Source organism: Octopus bimaculoides, chromosome 2 (genome assembly GCF_046866305.1).
Source record: "Octopus bimaculoides isolate indiv1 chromosome 2, ASM4686630v1, whole genome shotgun sequence".
Taxonomy (NCBI): Eukaryota; Metazoa; Mollusca; class Cephalopoda; order Octopoda; family Octopodidae; genus Octopus; species Octopus bimaculoides.
Genome location: NC_142929.1, coordinates 27,766,813 through 27,788,062, shown reverse-complemented (window position 1 = coordinate 27,788,062; position 21,250 = coordinate 27,766,813). Strand labels below are relative to the sequence as shown.

Sequence of the window (21,250 nt, the reverse complement as noted above, 5' to 3'; positions counted from 1 at the left end):
TATTCATATCTTTAAACAGACTGTTTTTACATTTTTATGCTTTATCAATATATTGTAGATAGTCAATTCATTATACAGGTAGTATAATTCAAATTATTCCAAGATCCCAAGATCATACTAAATCAGGCTGAGAGGTACAGGGTGAAAAACAGAAAAGGCAAGTAGAGATAGAGTGTACATCTATTATTATTTTTTTTTTCCTTTTACTCTTTCCCTCTCTGCTTGATTTAGTAGAAAGTCACCCTGAAATACTTTGGATACACTTCTTACAAATAATGCAATTAATTAACAATCTGTTACTCAATACTGATAATGCACATTATACTTCCAACATTATTGTAACACTCCCCCATATATATTAAGTATTAGTGAGTTCAGCAGGAGTTAATCCAACTATTGAAAGAAAATGCATGTATAAATTCACCAGAAGAGGTTATTGTAAAAGTATGAATGAGATATGGAGAACTTGTCTAAAGAGGACTCTGTTGAAGAAAGTATACCGAGAAGTGAAATAAATAAATGAAAATAATTAAGGAGATTAAAATACAGGTATAACTGTATGACTTAATTATGTCAGTGATTACAGCATTAAGATAATTTAGTGTCATGTCGTTCTAGTTAGCCTCTAACTTCGCTAATCACATTAAGAAAGTGTTAAAGTGTCATTTTTGCTAATTGATAGGAGCAGAATCTTTCCTAAACACTTTACTAAAAAGCAAGAATTGAATTTCAAGTGTGTGGCTCTATGTGTGATGCTTCAAACAATGATTGCACAGGTAGTGCAGGATGACATTAGCATTGATGAACAATGTTTACATTCAAAGCTGAATGTGGATTCATATACTTTATATTTCTAGTAAAGCAATTGTAATAGAAGTTTCTGACAAACAACCAACAACTTCAGATCTGGTTGGATTGAACATAAAACAGGTAGAATATTTTGGGCTTGATACAACTGGTTTAGATGCTGAAGGGTAAAGAAGTGTTTACTTGTTGTGAAATGTAAAATATGTATTGAAAATAAAATTTTTCTTTAGTTATAATTGTGATATTATAGGTGTAGGAATGGCTGTGTGGTAAGTAGCTTGCTTACAAACCACATGGTTCCGGGTTCAGTCCCACTGCGTGGCACCTTGGGCAAGTGTCTTCTACTATAGCCTCGGGCCGACCAAAGCCTTGTGAGTGGATTTGGTAGATGGAAACTGAAAGAAGCCCATCGTATATATGTATATATATATATATATATATATATATATATATATATATATATATATATATATGTATGTGCGTGTGTATGTTTGTGTTTGTCCCCCCAACATCGCTTGACAACCGATGCTGGTGTGTTTAGGTCCCTGTAACTTAGCGGTTCGGCAAAAGAGACAGATAGAATAAGTACTAGGCTTACAAAGAATAAGTCTTGGGGTCGATTTGCTTGACTAAAGGCAGTGCTCCAGCATGGCCACAGTCAAATGACTGAAACAAGTAAAAAAGAGTAAAGAGTAATATCTCAGTAATAACAGTGTAGCAAAACGGTGGTGCATCATCATGGCTGCAGCTCAGAGCTGAAACTGCAGCAAAAAAAAAAAAAATATTAGAGAAAAACAATTTTGATAGCCTCATAAAATGATTAACTTCAGTGAAATGAAGGGCAAAGCCAATACTTATGGAACCTGACCTTGGAATAATAGGACATTAAGCTAATTACAATACTTGAGATTTAATCTTTCCATTCTATTATCTTAGACATCTCTGTATCTTCTCAAATTTATGGAAATTTAATTACACAGTTAAAAAAGGCTTGAACAAAAGCATTAGTTTTCTTGGTTTAGATCAAATCTTTATTGAATGTTAATGAAAGCAAAAATCCCCATTTACAGATTATCAACATCATGAGTCAGGGAATGAAATAAGGTCAAATTCAAACCAGTTTTGCTGTCAGCTTCTCATTAGCCATATATAATTAATTGTTAATCCTGAAAAGATAGTTAAGCTTTCATATCAAATAAATTTCTGTTTTCATAGTTAAGTTAGTGTTAGCATATTTAACTAAAAGTTAACTGATAATAATTTGTTTTCATAGCTTATCACTAATCCAGCTAAATATCCTATTGATAGTTTCTTTGGTTATTTGATTACTTAATACAATTTATTTTTTTCTTTTGTTTAGCTGTCTCTGTCTCTTCATTGTACTAGATTTCAGACCAGGAACAAAATTTCTGCTGTTTAGCATTTTCCTGTAGTATTTCTCTTCCATTCTTTATGAATAATGCCTTTCATACATGTGAGTGAATGTGTGTGTGTGTATATATATATATATATATATATATATATATATATATATAGTACACACACACACACACACACACACACACACACACACATATATATGTATAAAAGATAAACGAGTGAAAAAACTACAGAAGGCTTGTGTTACATGGTTAAAGTATATATTTAAATCGTTATGTTAGTAAAATGTTATAAAATTTTGAGTATAGAAACATTGTATTTGGAGATATGAATGTTACCATTTCTGGTTCAGGAAGTGTCTTGATAAAAGCTTTTTCAGAGCCATCAGGTTACCAATTGTGTGAAACAGATACTCAAAAAGAATTTTTCTCATAGCCTGCAATCAAACTAGTAAAATCATCTTCAACCATACAAATTTTATGATTCAGTTTTAGTGTCCATATTAACTAGGTTAAACTAAATCATTTAGTATAGGTATAATTTGTAAACAGTTATTACTGACTGAGAAGATTATTGTAAATACATTCATATTTATTGATTACAAATTCTCTTTCTGAAGCTGATGGGTCATGGTTGATTTACATAGCAGTTGCATCCTGGGTTTCTTTTTAGTGGTGGGAGTTGCTGGAGGAATATAGATATGCCCATGGCCATCAGAGTCTGTCTGAGACTGGTGAGGTCAATATAGTTAATGTTCCTCTTGAATAGATGCAGACTGATGGCTGCAGGGAAAAACATAGGCAAGGAGAGTTGAAATTATTGGGGTGGAAGGACTGGATACAACAGTTAGAGCAGTGGATGGTGAGCTGGGATGGTGGGCTGAATATGTGTGTGTAATGAAAAGAAGAGAGATGAGGTCACTGAGGCTGTGGTAGAAAAAGCACAGAGAGAGAAAGAGAGAGAAAGAAAGAAAGAAAGAAAGAGAGAGAGAATTGTTGTAGGCTAAAGTGTCTTGGTGAGTGATTTCATGCCAGTTGTTTAGGTAATTGCCCTTTTTTCTGAATGCAGTCAAGGTTGTCTGTATATGTAGCAGCATTGCCATTCCAAATGTGACAATATTTTATTGTGAATCTTATCTGAGCTTTTTAGATGATTAGTAATTTTCAAGAAATATTTTCTTGCTCTTTGTATTCTTAGTGAAGAGTATGAAATCTTGTTGGCTTTTGACATATAAGCATCTTGTAAAAAAAGAAGAAAAAGAAAAAAGATAACTGCAAAAGTGTTGTGGTTGTAAATTGAATATTCAGAGACCAACTGACTTGGATTGTCTTAGATTTCAGTCTTGCTATAAAAATTGTTTTAGTTTTGTTTATGTCCGAGTTTATAATGTAGGACTTGTCACTCAAAAGTTCTAGCAATAAAAAACATCTGTTCTCACCTTCATTTGCAGATACATCCTAGCTATGCCAGCATGAGAGAATATTTGTTGAACTGAGTTTAAATAGTTTTCATTGTGATGCCATTTTATTTCGAGGCCTTTCATGTTTCATTATCTGTCATTAATAATTTCTGCTTTTTTTTTTTTGGAAGACAGAAGTGGTATGGAAAACATAGGGAAGTTACTGGATAGGAAAGCAGAGATTGGAAATTAGTGAGGGTTTTAATTGGCTTGAAGGTTAATGGGGGAAGAATCTTCTTTATAGATGTGTGGGTGCCTGTAGGAATGTTGTAGCATAGATGATAGCCTTGACTGGGTGAAATGTAGCATCCACAACAAATTGAGGTTTCCCACAGTTGAAGATTGTCACGTCTCAGAGTTAAAATTGGAAGTCAGAATCTTTGTTGTACAGTTTAAGGACATGGAATAATCGGGAGGAGGTAGTAAAGTTGGTGTGTGTGAAGTGAAAGGAAAATCAGTTAAGATAGGAACAAGAGTTCTTATTGGCCAAATAGAAGTTGATAGTAACAGAGATGTATAGAAAGCTGATTGATGCTGCCAGAGACTGGCTGCAGTAACCAAAATGAAGCAAATATGGAGAGATAGAAACATTACCATGAAGTACATGATCTTGCATGCATTTGTACTGTCCATTTTCCTGTATGCATGCAAGACACAAACTGACATTGCAGAAATACAGAGAAATGAGATGCTAACACCTCAAGCGTCTTGTAACTAGATCATATTGCTAAAAAGTCAATTTCATGAAGACCTTCACACAATGGTGAAGCGAAGAAAGCTGAGATGATATAGCCTTGTAACACAATCCAGTGACCTTGCAAAGATCATTCAAGAAGGAATGGTAAACAGAGGAAAAGATGCATGAATCACATAATAAAAAATGGCCAGGCAAATCATTAGCAGAGATCTGCGGCCATCACAGATGGAGAAGACTGGTGCACGTCATGTCAGGATAGTGTCCTTATGTTCCCACCAGGAGTTGAGAGTTTGAGCAAGCAATCATTGTTTCTTCTAGAAATCAATGAAGGAGCCTCTATGGATTCCTTTGATCTGTTTGCAATGGTTGTTAGAAAAAAAAAGAAAAAGTCTTAAGTATACTATGTCATTAAAAATAAAAAGGATATGATATTTACACCCGGAACCCTTTGATTGTAGGTCTCTTGGAATGCTTTGATCTTAGGTTTTGGTAGAACAGAGTTGACTTAGAGCTAAACAATAACAGTAACCAATTTCTTAACTTTGAGATATTAAAAATCTGAAGAAATACGGTTTTCAAAGAAAATTTCTTCAGTTATTATTTCTTCTGATATCTTGATGCTTGTTCTGTCTTTTCAGCCATGGAATTCTCTAGGTTACTACTATTTGTGCTTGTCAAGCTGTATCGGTGGACATTGCTTCCTATTTTTAACATAATTTTTAATGTGCTGAATTCTGCGCCTCCTGTTTCTGTGCCACCAGTTACTAATCCATTGCTCCTCAAAAGTGCCACCGAATTAAGTAAGATGATTCGTAATAAAGAAGTAAGTGATTTTTCTTTGATTTGCTCTTATAATGATTCTTTGTTTGTTTGGTATTACTTAAAATATTTGTCTTATGTCTGATTATTTTTCTGCTAGTACAGGTTGATAAAGATAAAATTATATTCATTTATATTTTAAGCTTAATAAACACATATTTGTACATATGTATCTGCATACATATGTACTGCTATAATGTACTACAGAACATATTTTTAGCTCTTTTTAGCCACTACTATGTTACAATAATTGTAAGCAATTTGTTTATAAAAGCCTGTAGATAGGAAAAGATAGGGAACAACTGTACATGTATTTCAGTTCTTGTTGGAACCATCGGCTATCCATGAATATACTGCTTAAAGACTCACTACTATTGATTAGAGATTAAAGTAAACTAGCTCATCCAGATGGTGATGACAATGATGATGATAATCTTCTTAACACCAAGCCATTTTCTTTTAATTAATTACATTATACATATTTTCCATTTTATTTCAGGTAAACTGCACTGAAGTTTTAGAAGCTTTTATTGAAAGATCAAAATTAGTGAATGCTACTATAAATTCAATTTGCTCTAATTGCTATGAAGTGGCCCGTCAACAAGCACTGGAAGTAAACCAAATATTAGAACAAGATGACATTCCAGATGAATATTCAGAAGAAAATGCACCCTTTCTTGGAGTACCTCTTTCTGTTAAGGAAGCTTTTGCTTTGACAGGTAAAATTCTTATTCAAAAAGCTACAATGTCAGTTAAATTCCTTAAAATGGTACTGTAAGATGTGTGTGTGTGTGTGTGTGTATTGCGTATGTATGTATGTATATATGTATGTTGTCATCATTTAACGTTCATTTTCCATGCTGGCATGGGTTGGATGGGTCAACAAGAGCTAGCAAACCAGAGGGCTGTGCTGTGTGTGTGTGTGTGTGTGTGTGTGTGTATGTATAGAGAGAGAGAGAGAGAAAGAGATATAATATAGTCAAATGGTTAAGAGGTTTGCTTTGCAACCATGAGATCTCAGGTTCAAACTCACTACATGACATTTTGGACAGATGCCATTTCCTGTAACTTCAGATCGACTCATACCCTGTGAGTAAAACTGTAGAAGCTTGTTGAATAGATCGTTCATGTAATTTGATGCACAACACCTTTGTCACACACCTATCTATTTACATGGGAATTATGTTAATGGTACATATGTCTGTTGAATGGTCAGCCACTTGCTTGCTAATTCTGTGAACAGGAAATTCACTTGGTTGAACAACTATTATACACATCATTGAAACTGAATGATATCCATCCAACTGTTCAAATATGTCTATATCTGGTTGTCTGGTTCTGCCAGCTTCACAGCAATATATATATTTTCTTTACACACACACACACACACACACACACACACACACACACACATATATATATATATATATATATATATATATATATATATATATATATATATCATCATCATCGTTTAACGTCCGCTTTCCATGCTAGCATGGGTTGGACGATTTGACTGAGGACTGGTGAAACCAGATGGCAACACCAGGCTCCAATCTGATTTGGCAGAGTTTCTACAGCTGGATGCCCTTCCTAACGCCAACCACTCAGAGAGTGTAGTGGGTGCTTTTACATGTCACCCGCACGAAGGCCAGTCAGGTGGTACTGGCAACGGCCACGCTCAAAATGGTGTATTTTATGTGCCACCCGCACAAGAGCCAGTCCAGGGGCACTGGCAACAATCTCGCTCGAAAATCCTACGAAGTCCAATCAGGCAGTACTGGCAACGGCCAGGCTTAAAATGGTGTATTTAGTGTGCCACCCGCACAAGAGCCAGTCCAGGGGCACTGGCAACGACCTCGCTCGATATATATATATATATATATATATATATATATATATATATATATATATATATATACGCATATATATATATAAATATATTTTCTACTTTAGGCACAAGGCCCGAAATTTTTGGAGAGGGGGACAGTCAATTAGATCGACCCCAGATGCAACTGGTACTTAATTTATCAACCCCGAAAGGATGACAGGCAAAGTCGACCTCGGCGGGATTTATCAAAAGGATGTGTTATAATACATATACAAAAATAGCCATACCAACAATCCAACATACCTCCATCATCAGCTGCCCCATGGATATCATTATAGTTGCGACACCTGGGCAGTACCATTTAATCCAGCGGTATCAACAGCACTAAAATAAGTATTGTTTGGGAACAAACATACCAAAGAAACCACAACTTTCAAACACATTTACCCTATGACCAACAGTATCGGTAAATAAATTCAACAAGTAAATCTATAACCAACTCCTAAATATGTAACTAAACACCGACCAAACCTTTAAGTTATACATTTTATTCCATGGGCAGTGGGTTGTGTAGGCATAACTGTGTAGATGAAAAATTTGCTTTACAACCATATGATACATTATGGAACTTAGGCAACAATCTTTTACTATCACTCCTTGAAAGCCAATGCCTTATAAAAACTGCAGACAGCCTGTTGCATACGCGCACGCGCACGTGTCTGTGTGTGTGTTTGTGCACACACATGTATGTGTGTACATGTCAAAATGTGTTTCAGTGTTTATATATTCCGTGCTTGTCACTGTTTGAGTGAAGCAGAGCTCTCATTGACATTGTGACTGGTTGCTCTGCACTTCTGAAAGCCTGTTGAATAAAAATATTCCTTACATGAAAGATATGTAAAGGTTGGCAACAAGGTATTTAGCATGAAGATAATTCTCTATATTGCTACATGGCTTTCTATTTTAGTAAACCATGAATTGTAGTTTCTCGTTCCCTCATGTGTGAGGCCCTGCAAAGCACCTTGAGTATTGCTCTTCCTCAATAAAGTAACAAATGTCAGTCATTAGTAAAATATGTAGACATATGAATAAATAAGAAATGATTTCCTAGTTGTTTAAGACCTTATGTTAGCTTATGTTACACATCATGTAGATAGATGAAAATACAAGTTTATTGAATTGATTTTATTGCGAATGAAGGGAGGAAGGCACTGGAGCAAACATTTGGAAGGAGCAACCAAAATAAAACTAGAAAGCATGATGTATATTTTCCTATTATTTAAGAAATGAGTACACAATATTTAATTATTCTTTTGTAGGTATGCCAAACACTTCTGGTTTAGTAGTACGTAAAAATACTATTGCTACAAAAGACGCAGAAGTGATTGCTAATTTACGCAAGTCTGGTGTCATTCCATACGTAGTGACCAACATAAGTGAGCTCTGCATGTGGTATGAATCAGCTAACAATATATATGGAAGATCCTGTAATCCTTACGATAATAGGTGCATTGCTGGAGGCAGCTCAGGTAAATTTTATTTTCTTTCAAAATCATTGCAAAATCATTAAGTATAACTTGAAATAAATAATTTTTTTTTTTTTTTTAATAAATATACATTTTTGTTATTTAGATATTAAGAGCATGGAATAGTGAATCTACAAAAGTGCAGTATCAGTATCATTCGTTGTATTGATATTAAGATACAAGCATGATATCAAATCAGCTTCATTACTGTACCCTGTTGCATGGGTGAAAAATTTAAGCTTGGTTATGAAGATTGTTTTACAACCATGTAGGTGGGGATCAGCTCTACTGCATATATACATGTATGTATGTATGTGTGTGTGTGTGCGTGCGTGCATGCATGCATGTATGTGTGCATGTATGTATGATTGTGTGTGTGTATGTATGTATACTGCATATATACATGTATTTATGTATGTATATATGCATGTATGTGTGTATGTATGTTCGTTCGGTCATTCGTTCGTTTTATTTTTTAATTATTATAAATCTTCCACTGAGGAGGGAGCCAGTTTCCAACAAAGATACAAGGCTCCATCTTTGAGATGTAGTTAACACAGACAAATTCTCATTTGGAACTTGGGAAAAGTATTGCATATTTTTACATGTAGGGTTTTTTGTTTTTTTGTTTTTATTCTCCACAGTTGTATTCTCATTTGACAAAAGTAAGAGTAAAATCTAAATTTTATGAAACAAACAAGCTTAGAAAAGCAGTGTTACACACCTTGAGCAAGGGCAGAAGAAAGTGACTCAAAAATGCTTTTGATTAGATCAGTGGTTTTCAACTGGGGTCAAGCTGTCTAACTCAGGGGTTTTCAAACTGTGGTCCGCGGACCACAGGGGGTCCGCAAGGACATGACAGGGGGTCCGTAGACAGCAAATACTTTTTATGGGCAATTTGATTTTATATATGTTTTTTAATCGAAATCTTTTAATTGACAATAAACCTATTTGTTAAATACTGTTAAGTAAATAAATGTAAAAATACATGTGATTTTAAGCAAATATTTATGTATAAATTTCATAAGCGTTTATAAGGGGGTCCCTAAGGTAAAGCCTGAAATATAAGGGGTCCGCAAGTCAAAAAGTTTGAAAACCCCTGGTCTAACTCATACCAGGTGTGGATTGCTGTCAATAAATAGAAAAAGTAGTAAATTGGGGATCCACAGTTGTACTTTAAGGATCTATGAAAAGTTTTGACTTAAATGTATGCATTGCAAGAAACAGCTAAGTTTCTTTCTCTAACGTTTTACATACTTCAACTTACATAAGCAAATGAGTGAATAACAAAGTAGGAGTTTTGAAAGAAGTATCTATGAAATAAGCTTTTGAAAACTGAATGGCTATGGTGGTCCATCAGAATAAAATAGCAAAGAAAGGGGTCTATTGATAGAAAATGGTTGAAAAACCACTGGATTAGATGGACATGGGCTAGTATCCTGTACTTAAACATCACAGTCACTGTGCTACATTATATGTTATATTTCAAAATTGACTTTTATGTTTTTTATTCCCTGTTGTTTAGGTGGTGAGGGTTGTCTGATTGGCTCTGGAGCTTCAATTATTGGAGTTGGCTCGGATATTGGCGGCAGTATTCGTATACCATCGTTTTTTAATGGAATTTTCGGTCATAAACCATCTTCAGGTAAATAGACTCTGTTTTGTCGTCAGTTGTTCCTCTGTGTGTTCATGTGTGTGTGTGTGTAGCTATTGAAATGTTAATTGAAACATTGAGAATTCTTCTTTTTACATAATCTTTAATCTTTTTTTGTCTTTGGTCTTATTGTTAGCATTTTCATGTCTTGCTTACCACAAGTTTTGAATTGTCTTTATCCTCCACCACCACAACTATCATCATCATTATTGTTTTAATGTGATTTTTCATGCTACCAACACTTTTTGAACTTGCAATATTTCATATTTGAACCCAGAGACCTCACTTCACAACTCTTTCGTGTCTTTTTTGATACTTGCCAGCGATAAACCTCATTGTCGGTACATGATACACCCCAAGTCCTGGTTCTCTATCAGTCTGTTAGAGATCCCTCCTTTCACAAATTTTCCCCAGGTTTTATTTTTGTTTGCAACTTTCTTTGATTTATTTCTTTGTTGGAGCTTATTTCTTGGAAATATTTACAGATGACAACTTCTGCATATCATATGTGGAAAGTTCCAAAATTTTTGGGTGCCCACAAAATATTATAGGTGTGAGACATTTACATGGGTTCAATATTTTCTTTTGGTAAATAGATTCTCATCATACATCATGTGGTCCATGTTATTCAAGTAGATTATACATCTCATTTTTTTTTTAATCGTTTATTGCGTCCTTTACATCTTTGCTAGCTCTATTTATACTTATAATTCAGTACATAATCACAAGTGGAAAAATCAATTTACCTTATTTGATGCATTCGCATATTAGATGTATCCCAATTCCAACTGCACATATAATTAAAATAGGTTTTATTGCATTTAAGTAGCTTAGCATATAAGGCCCAGGGTGACTTTTTGAGACATTTTTTGGAAAAAAAAAGGTGCATCTTATGAAATTAAATAAGGTGCCACATGAAAAGCATTGGTGTGGGTGCTGTGCAACATAAAAAACACTGGTACTAGTGTCATGACATAAAAAGCATTGATGATGGTACCACATAAAAAGTACCCAGTACAATCTGTAAAGTGGTCGGCATTAGGAAGGACATCCAGCTGTAGAAACCAGGCCAAAACAGACTATGGAACCTGGTTCAGCCTCTAGACTTGCCATATATAGTCCATTCTGCTGAGTGGTTGGTGTTAGGAAGGGCATCCAGCTGTAAAAATCCTGCCAAAACAGTTACAGAAGTCTGGTGCAGACTTCTGCTTGGCTGGCCCTTGTCAAACCGTCCCACCCATGCCAGCATGGAAGGCAGACGTTAAATGATGACAATGATGATGATATATACATATATATGTGTATGTGTGTGTATATGTATGTATATATCTATGCATGTGTCTTTATATTTGTTTGTCCCCCAACTCCACTTGACAATAGGTGTTGGCTTGTTTAGATTTCCATAATTTAGCAGTTTTGCAAAAGAGACTGATAGAATAAGTAGCAGGCTTGTAAATAAGTATTGGGTTTTATTTATTCAACTAAATCTAAGGTGGCAAGCTGGCCGAAACGTTAGCATGCCGGGCAAAATGCTTAGCAGTATTTCGTTTGTTTTTACATTCTGAGTTCAAATTCTGCCGAGGTCAACTTTGCTTTTCATCCTTTCGGGGTTGATAAATTAAGTACCAGTTGTGTAGTAGGGTCGATCTAATCAACTGGCCCCCTCCCCCAAAATTTCAGGCTTTGTGCCTAAAGTAGAAAAGGTTTATTCAACTAAACCGTTTGAAGTGACACCCCAATATGGCTGCAGTCCAAAAACTAATACAAGTAAAAAAAAAGAAGGATAAAAGAATAACTTGACAGGTCATTAGAAAGTAACTTAATATATACCTGGGATCCCTCACATTATGAAAACTCTGGTTTCTGTTAAAAAAGTGACTGTATTGTTGTTGTTTTTTTCCTTTCTGAAAATATTCTGTAGGAATGCATCATAATTTGTAACAGAATTCAGTGAGAAAATTGGTTTTCTGTCATGAAATGCCATACCACAGCAAAGTTTTCAGGAATACAACTCTTTTGTAATGTGTTTGTGAATATGGGGTTTTGTTGTAACTGGTTAAAAGCCTTTCCTGGCTTGTTTTTAAGCAGACATACACAGTTAACTATCAAGTAATGGGTTCAATATACTCCATTTTGATCCAGTAGCTGGTCTGACCTATGCGAGCATTGAAAAGTGTACATTAAAACAATGATGAGGATGGCTAATTCTTTTCCCTTTTTATTTTTTCCTAATGCATTCTATATTTATGCTACAAAATTCTGTTTCTAGGAATCGTCTCAAATGACGGCCAATTTCCTAATGCAAGTGGCCAGCAGAAAGAACTTTTGTGTGTAGGACCCATGTGTCGATATGCAGAGGATCTCAAACCGATGTTACGCATCATGGCTGGAGAAAATGCCAAGAAACTCAAACTTGATGAACCTGTAATTTATTTTTCATTGACCTTTTTTATAAATCATGCATCCATTATTTTTAATTATGTTTGTATATGAATTTGTTATAACAATTAGAAAACAAGAATTACTCTAATTAGAAATAGTAAGTTTTCTTGCTGATAGCATATTTTTAAAATCATTCTAAAATTATTTTGAATGAAAATATTTTTTTTCAAAACAATGATAATTTTTTTTTTAATGTATTATTTATTTTATCATGCATTAGTGTGATAGAATGAGGGTGCATGGCTCAGTGGTTAGGGCATTGGGCTCACAATCATGAGGTAGTGAGTTCGATTCCTGAACTGGGCTGTGTGCTGTGTTCTTGAGCAAGACACTTTATTTTACATTGCTCCAGTTCATTCAGCTGTAGAAATGAGTTGTGATGTCACTGGTGCCAAGCTTTATTGACCTTTGCCTTTTCCTTGGATAACATCAGTGGCATGGAGGTGGAGGCTGGTACACATGTGCGATTGCTGGTCTTCTATAAACGACCTTGCTTGTGCCTCGGAGGTAATTTTCTAAGGACAATCCCATGGTCGTTTATGATTGAAGGGGATTTTTACCCTAGTGTGATAGAGTAACTTGCTGAACTTTTTATAAATAGAAATATCTTACAATAATTTCTCAACCCTTCTAACCTCAGATTTTTGAAAAATGAAGTTATGATGTTCATGCATTTCCCGTGAACATTAGTGGAGTTAGTAAAATAGTTAAGACTGCAAGTTGAACCTGGGGCACAATTTTGGTTCACCAGGAGCTTTACTCATGGGGTTAATGCACAGTTTCCTATAGGAACCTCTACATCAGAGGCTGTCAGTTTGTTTGTTTGTTTTGTTTTTTTTTACTTTACAGTAGATTGAATTAAAAAAAATTACTGGAGAGCTTTGTATGGAAAGCTAAAAAAGACTGTTTTAAAGTTTAAAATTTAGAAATATCACAGAAAAACTATTGCCACAATTGTTTCACTAAACCTTTAGTGTTCAGTTTACTTTGTCACATGTAATGCTTCTTTATCCACATTGTTTTGAATTAATCTCTTAGCTTTGACATTTTGATGATGTGGTTGTTTATCTTTAGAATGGGAAAGGCTGGATCTGATCAATTTGAGCATAAAACATGTAAACTATTCGGGCCAGATGTGGCTGGTTTAAATGGTAAAAGGTTAATCATGCTTGTGTGAAACATAAGCTTGCTGCTCTTGGGTGATTTACTTTCAATGTTAAGAATCATGTGCAATAAACAGACTCCTTATTTCTTGTTCAATGCACCGAATGATTTCTTTTTTATATTTTAGCATTTAATATTGGTCAGTGAAAAAGATCCCATTTCATCATCATCATCATCATCGTTGTTTAACGTCCGCTTTCCATTGCTAGCATGGGTTGGACGATTTGACTGAGGACTGGTGAAGCCAGATGGCTACACCAGGCTCCAATCTGATTTGGCAGAGTTTCTACAGCTGGATGCCCTTCCTAATGCCAACCACTCAGAGAGTGTAGTGGGTGCTTTTTACGTGCCACCAGAACGAAGGCCAGTCAGGCGGTACTGGCAACGGCCACGCTCAAAATGGTGTATTTTATGTGCCACCCGCACAAGAGCCAGTCCAAGTGCACTGGCAACGATCTCGCTCATGATATTGAAAACTGAATTTTCTGATCCACTACCCTAATATCTTAACATTAATTTCAACTGTATTGGCACAAGCCTCAATTTTTTGGTGATGGTGGTCATTTGACTATATTGACCACAGTACTTGACTGGGATTCTATTTTATTGACCTGTAGCTGTTTGTAAAGCAGAGACAACCTTAGCAGGTTGTCAGAATGAAAAGGGTTACAACTACAAGATATCTTGTCAAACACTACTGCTTTTGCCAATTCTTTGCAGTAAAAAATCATATTCTTTCAAGTTTACAGATTCTGTTTTGTTTATGCATTTGATATATTTCTTTTTTTAGGTTGACTTGAAAAAATTGAAAATCTATTATATGGATCATGATGAAGGAGGTCTATTTTCAAGCTCTGTCCAACCTGAAATGAAAAAGGCAATTCACAAAGTAAGACAGGATTACATTTAATTTTTTCCTTTATACATTACTTATAAATAGTTAACTGAATTCAATTCAGTTAACTATTTATACTTTCATTGCCTCTTACATCATTAAACAATGCATCACAGACAGTGATGTGGATTATGGTATATCAACAGTGTTCACTTGAAAATGTTCTGTAGATTATCTCACAGCCAAAGTTCATTGAGGTAAACGTGATTGAGGCTGTATGTGTTCTACTTGTATATACCCTGCCTTTATGATAGTTATTTCTATTTTCATGCGTTAATCTGGGAGACGAACAGGAGCATTATGTAGGTCAACATCTACAGAAAAAGTGGGATGAGAAGAGGTATCCAGAGGCTTGATGTTTTGAGGAGCCAGAATTAAGCAATGTGGTTAGTGCAAATAAAGGGAATGACACTTACAAGGTTGATATGAGGAGGAGAGATCAATGGGCCTGGAAAGATGTAGTGTGCAACCAGCTATTTCATAGGAAAATAAACTGTTGAAGCTATAGTAGAATAGGCAGAGAAGAAACAGCATGTCTATGATCCAGAAATTGTAATGAGTCTTTAGTAATCACTAATATGGCTTCTTTTAGATGTGGTCTAGGATGTTTGAGTGAATAGCAGCAATAGCATCACAAATATAGGAGCCTTTAGCTTTGTAAGGGGTCAACAGTTGATCAGAGCTGAAGTATTTTCTAGCCCTGAAGAGTAAGGCTTTGAGATGCAGATTTCACGATATTATGCATGTATGATTGTTTAGACGGATCATCTAAAATCAAAAGACCCAGCATTTATGGCAACTTTAAGGGTTTTAGTTGTGTGTTATCCAAGACTAGAGGGGTTGAGCTATTTGATTATTTCATTGAAATGTGCACTGATTATGTTCTTGTGTTGAAAAAGGCATAACCCTATTGAGGTCTCTTTTCATGGAGTTAGCACAGACTTGAGCAGTGTTTAGGTTGCATGTGAATGACAACTGTATGCAGAAAATTAAGGAGTAAAGAGTAGTGTCATCTGCATATAGTTTGCCAAATTCATACAAATGAGTTTATTATCACCTGTGAAAGATAATCTGAAATGGAAAAAAAATCTCACCCATTCTAAAAATAACTTTGTGTGCCTGCACGTCTTGAAAATATGAGGAGGTGTAACAGTGGTGTCACTGAGGAGGTGTAACAGTGAGGGAAAGTCTATACTTTATTAAAATTGCTTTCCAGAATAAAACTATTTCTAGCTCTTAAACATAACTTTATTCTATTAGACATACCAAGAACTTTATTATTCTACATATGTTGATTGAACTTTTAAGTGATTATAACCAAGAACTGCATTTAGTTTCCTTTTGTCAAATAAAGACAAAATCTCGAAATCATCTGAATCTACAGACCGATCTGTGGATTACAATCAGCAATAAGTTCCAGATGTTGATAAAAGCATGAATGAGAAACAGGAACAAAGAAATCATTGAATTTTGTATTAACACATGCAATTGATTTCATGGTTAACAGCTCAATTTAAATTTGTATTTTATGCACCTACTTTCGTGATTTCAGTTTGTTCACCCACAGTACTATGTGGCTTGCTTTAAAAAAGATAAAATACTTTATTAGAAAATTGACATAAAGCACCCACTACACTCTCGGAATGGTTGGCATTAGGAAGGGCATCCAGCTGTAGAAACTCTGCCAGATCAAATTGCAGTCTAGTGTAGCCATCTGGTTCGCCAGTCCCCAGTCAAATCGTCCAACCCATGCTAGCATGGAAAGCGGACGTTAAATGATGATGATGATGATGATGATGATCTTCAAATGTGATATTAATTTTTGTAGAGCTCTATGAATTGCTCAAACATTTCCTCAGGGTTCAGAGTTAAGAAAAGGTTGGGAATCATTGGCTTCACTAATCATTAATTTTTTCAGTAAATCTGATAATCAAATACTCTTCAATTTTTTATTGACTGTGACACTTGGTGCTCTGTTAACTTAATTCCCTTAGCATTTTTCATTATTTGAAATATGGCCGTGCTGAAGGCTAACTCTTTGAATTTAGTAAGGTCTAATCTCTATATTAATCATATTTTTTTACCAAATCGTCCAACCCATGCTAGCATGGAAAGCGGACGTTAAACGATGATGATGATGATGATTTTAGAATAAGGTTCTTATACAGTCATTACACATGCTCCATTCAATTTTTGGAATGTTGTATGTATGTTTTATTCCTGCTAGTCATATAGATATGTAATATCTACTGTCATCATTGTTCTCATCATTTCTATGTTCACATTTTTGGATGACATTTATTGAGGCAGTATTCTTTGGCTCAGTATCCTTCCTGAGATCAACCCTTACTTGTTTTTTTTATATAAGGTATTTATATTCTACTGGTCTTCACATTTAGCCAATGAAATTGCTGAGCTACAGGAGCTACTGTTTACAAAAGATGTAAACAAACGTATTGTTTCTCAAACTGTGTCAATATGAAGACATACAGAGGTAACTACCCCACCACACACACACTATACAGGCACTACTCACACACTACACACAATGTGTGTAATGTGTATTTATGACTGGCGTCTGTATAGTTTCTGTCTATCAAATTTCACTCACACAGCATTGGTTAGTTCAAAAATATAGTGGAAGGCACTTGCCCATGGTGTCATGGTGTTAGAAGTGAACTTGAAACCGCCCGCATAGTTTCAAAGCAATCTTTTTAATCACACAACCAAGAACAACATCATCATCATCATTTTTTAACGTCCCTTTTTCCTTGCTGGCATGGGTTGGATGGTTTAACAGAAATCAATGTGCCAGAGGACTTTGCTAAGCTCCAAATATGAGTTTGCATGGGAATGTAAATAATTATTGTAAACTATTCTATAAAACCTACTTTATTACACATTCTTTATTAACATTTCAATACATGTCATATAATGTTGTATAGTTGAACTTTTCAGGTCTTATTAAATTAAAATATTTTATACTCTTTATTTATGGTTAATATTTTATTTAAAGGTTGCAAATCACTTCAAAAAGAAGTATGGAATTGATGCTGAACCAGTTCGTATGTCACAGATGAAATACAGCTTTGAGATCTGGTGTGCTAAACTTTCTGCTAAATCTGAAGATCATGATCCTCTAAGTACATTCTGTTACTTTATGACCGATGGTCAATATTCCATAAATCCTGTTATTGAATTCCTTAAATGGGTGGTATATCAATCTGACCATACAATACCTGCAATTGCCCTAGCTTTGTCTGAGTACTTACTAGACAAATTGGATACTACTGCTACTGATGAAATGTTTCTGTCTTTTGGGGACACTTTAAAGAAGAAAATGGTTAATCTTCTTGAAGAGAACTGTGTATTTTTATTTCCTCCTCATCCACGTGTAGCGCCTTATCACAACCAACCATTAACAACGCCATTTGATTTTTCGTATACGGCTATTTTCAACTATTTGGGATTTCCAGTTACACAGTGTCCTGTAGGGTTGAGTTCAGAAGGCTTACCTCTTGGTGTACAAGTTGTTGGATCAGACCTAGCTGATCATGTCACAATTGCTGTTGCTCAGGAAATTCAAGCTGCATTTGGTGGTTGGGTAAATCCATGTGCATAAATTTAGTTATTTATTTATTTATTTTTTTTTAGTTACTATATTTTCTGTTAAAAAGAGAAGAGAAAATTTTCTAGAAAATTATTTTCTTAAAATCACTCTCAATATTACTAAATCAAAATTTATTCTTTTAAGACAAAGAAACTAAAGAATTATATTCAAGGTAGAATTTCACCATGAAGATGTGTGTGTGTGTGTGTGTATGCTGTTATAAGTTGTAAAGATATGAGGGATATGTACGTAACATAAACACATTGGTCATGCTTATAATGCCTTGACAGCAATCGGTTATATATACATTAGCATTGTCTGTGACTGCAGCAATGTCATCTGAAGACTATGACATATGTGTGTGCAACGATAAATATATACATATATGTATATGAATTTGTTCGGTAGGGTTTTCAACAAGTATGTTTGCTTGCATGTATAAATATGTGCATTACACATACTTTTTATGTTTCTCTGTCTGCCTGTCTGTCTGTCTCACTCTCTCACTCTCTCTCTCTCTCTCTCTTTTTTTCTCCCTTTCTCTCTCTTCATATGTATGTGTTGTAATGATACTGCAGCCTTTCTCCTCCACATGTCTTCAAGTATAAATGTTATATCAAATATCGCCCTAGTTTATATTGATATCATAAATCTCTTTGTTGTCTATCTTCTGTCTGTGTGATAGCAGGGTTATGTTAGCCTTATTTCACATCTGAGATAGTAAATTATTAAAATTGTAGTTTAATAATGAGATCATAATAGATGATGGGCTGGTGAATAATTTATGAGAGAGAATTATTTTTTCTCTTTTATTCATTATCATCCAGCTGATCACCTTCGTATTTTAATCAAATTAATTTTTTTCACTTAGTTTCTTTGAAAAAGAATTTGTATGATTTAATCCAACTCTATTTTATACTAGTATCTTTTACTTAGCAATGAATCTTATTTTGCAATTAATAATCATTTTTTTAAATATAATAATTCTCATCAGGATTATTATATTTTAAAAAATTTACTCTCTCTCTCTCTGTTTGTATATATATATATACATATATATATATATATATATATATATATATATATATATATATATATATATATATATATATATATATATATATATATATATATTATTGTGGAGATAAGGATAAATTCAAATGAAAAATATGGTAGTGCAAAGTAAAATGCCTGAAACTATTTAGCTATAACTCACAACATTCTGATTTCTAAACACCTTGTCCCCATTCCCTGGTCAACTATGTCTTTTGTCCATTCTGTACTTATAAAATTAATACTAGTAATAAATGTACTGGGGTTGATTCTTAATAAATTTGTGACTTTGTGCTGAAGTTAAATATAGGATTCCTGGAAAGCTAAGCAGCTAAAATATTTCGTCATGTACTTACTGCAGAGTTTTAACAGGAATTATTGGAAATGCTTCTATAGTCAAGCTTGACCATGAAATTTGACTGTTTGGTTTCTCTCTGTGAGGGAATGTTTGCTTGTTTGACATGGTTGCCATTAGAGGAAGATTACAACAGTTTCTGCACCAAACAGAAGGCTAACATGAATGACATGTTGACAGTTTATGTTGGCTTATGTTCCTCTTCACAGGTCTCTCTATGCCAAAGGGAAATAGAAAAAGATGGAGACCTATTTCTCATTTCTTCTTTGTTATATCCATGAGGCCATGTGACGAAAGTTATGATGACAAATAGATCAGTTACAATACTTATCTTTTTGACATTATACTCAAAACTTTCTTCTCTCTTTAATTTCTGTTTGATTTCTCATTCATTTTGAAGCCATAATTTTATGATTCTGAAATGGATTTGAATTAAACATTATAGGGAACTAGTTGCCAGTCTTCTTACTTATGGTCTGCTGTGTCAAGCATAAAACATTTTAGAAATTCTTACAACTGCCATGTGATAGTAACACTATTGCAATCTGTATTGTGTCAGATGGAATGGTAGAAATGGTAGATTGTAGTTCTAAATGCATAAAGCTATTTATTTATGTTCCTTTACATTCTGAGAAGAAATCCTTCCATGGTTGACCTTGGCCTTTCATCACTCTGAGTTTGAAACAAAATAACTACCAGTAAAGTTCTGAGATCAGTTTAATAAACTTGTCCCCTCTTACAAAAATTTTGGTTAGGTGCCAGAACTAGACGTAATTATTAGACTTTTTATCTACAAAATTTGAATCTTACCCAGGTCAGCTTTGCAGTTCATCCTCCCTGAGTTGATAAAATTCATACCAGTCAATTACTGAAATCAACTTAATCAACTGTTTCCTCTGCAAAATTTACAGCCTTGTGCTTGATCAAGAGGAATTAAATATTATCAATTATAATTAAACATTAATTATAATTAACTAAATTATGTATTATTATGTAATAAAATTAATCAGTATTCATTATTATTACTATTATTGTTTTATTACTCTGATTACAATATTAAACTGATGTTGCTATGTTTGTTATGCAGTTCAGTCAATGAGGGACACAATAATTAGATGTAAACAGGCTGAAGAGAGAGAAGTAGAGGAATACATCAAATCTATTAGCTTAGTTGCTGCTTTGTGTCTTTGTAATAATTTAAAAGAAGGAAATTAATATGAATGTCCCCAAATATAATTATTTTCTCTCAGTGGATCACACCCTAAAGCTTTCACAATTAATGTTGGTGTGTGTGTGTATATATATATATATATATATATATATATATATATATATATATATATATATATATATCCATGTGTTTAAATATAAATATACTAACATTCGCTTTTTATAAGCACTGAAATGTGTATATAGATACAAATAAAAAGTTAATTTGCTTTTGAATATAGTGATACAATTAGAACAGCAGGAATTTTGCATAAATTACCCTTACAAAGCTGGTGGTTGACAAATTTTTCCACTTCGTAAGCGTAATTTACCCAAGATTTCTGCTATT

General features: G+C 34.2%; 1 protein-coding gene across 6 annotated transcripts in view; it reads left to right on the top strand.

The window, feature by feature from the left end:
* LOC106872746 (fatty-acid amide hydrolase 2) overlaps nucleotides 1-19,191 on the top strand; it is a 52,243-nt gene extending 33,052 nt beyond the window's left edge. For 3 of the 6 annotated variants that reach the window (XM_052975941.2, XM_089342039.1, XM_089342057.1), the window contains exons 2-8: nucleotides 4,982-5,166; nucleotides 5,662-5,881; nucleotides 8,313-8,522; nucleotides 10,045-10,164; nucleotides 12,443-12,597; nucleotides 14,570-14,668; nucleotides 17,691-18,444. In XM_052975941.2, the coding sequence (XP_052831901.1) occupies nucleotides 4,984-5,166; nucleotides 5,662-5,881; nucleotides 8,313-8,522; nucleotides 10,045-10,164; nucleotides 12,443-12,597; nucleotides 14,570-14,668; nucleotides 17,691-18,296 (1,593 nt within the window). In that variant the 5' untranslated portion in view covers nucleotides 4,982-4,983 and the 3' untranslated portion in view covers nucleotides 18,297-18,444. Of the gene's footprint in view, nucleotides 1-58; nucleotides 158-4,981; nucleotides 5,167-5,661; nucleotides 5,882-8,312; nucleotides 8,523-10,044; nucleotides 10,165-12,442; nucleotides 12,598-14,569; nucleotides 14,669-17,690 lie in introns of all 6 variants that reach the window. The other 3 variants (XM_089342048.1, XM_089342050.1, XM_014919836.2) reach the window with 2 other exon arrangements.
* Nucleotides 19,192-21,250: the final 2,059 nt, after the last annotated feature.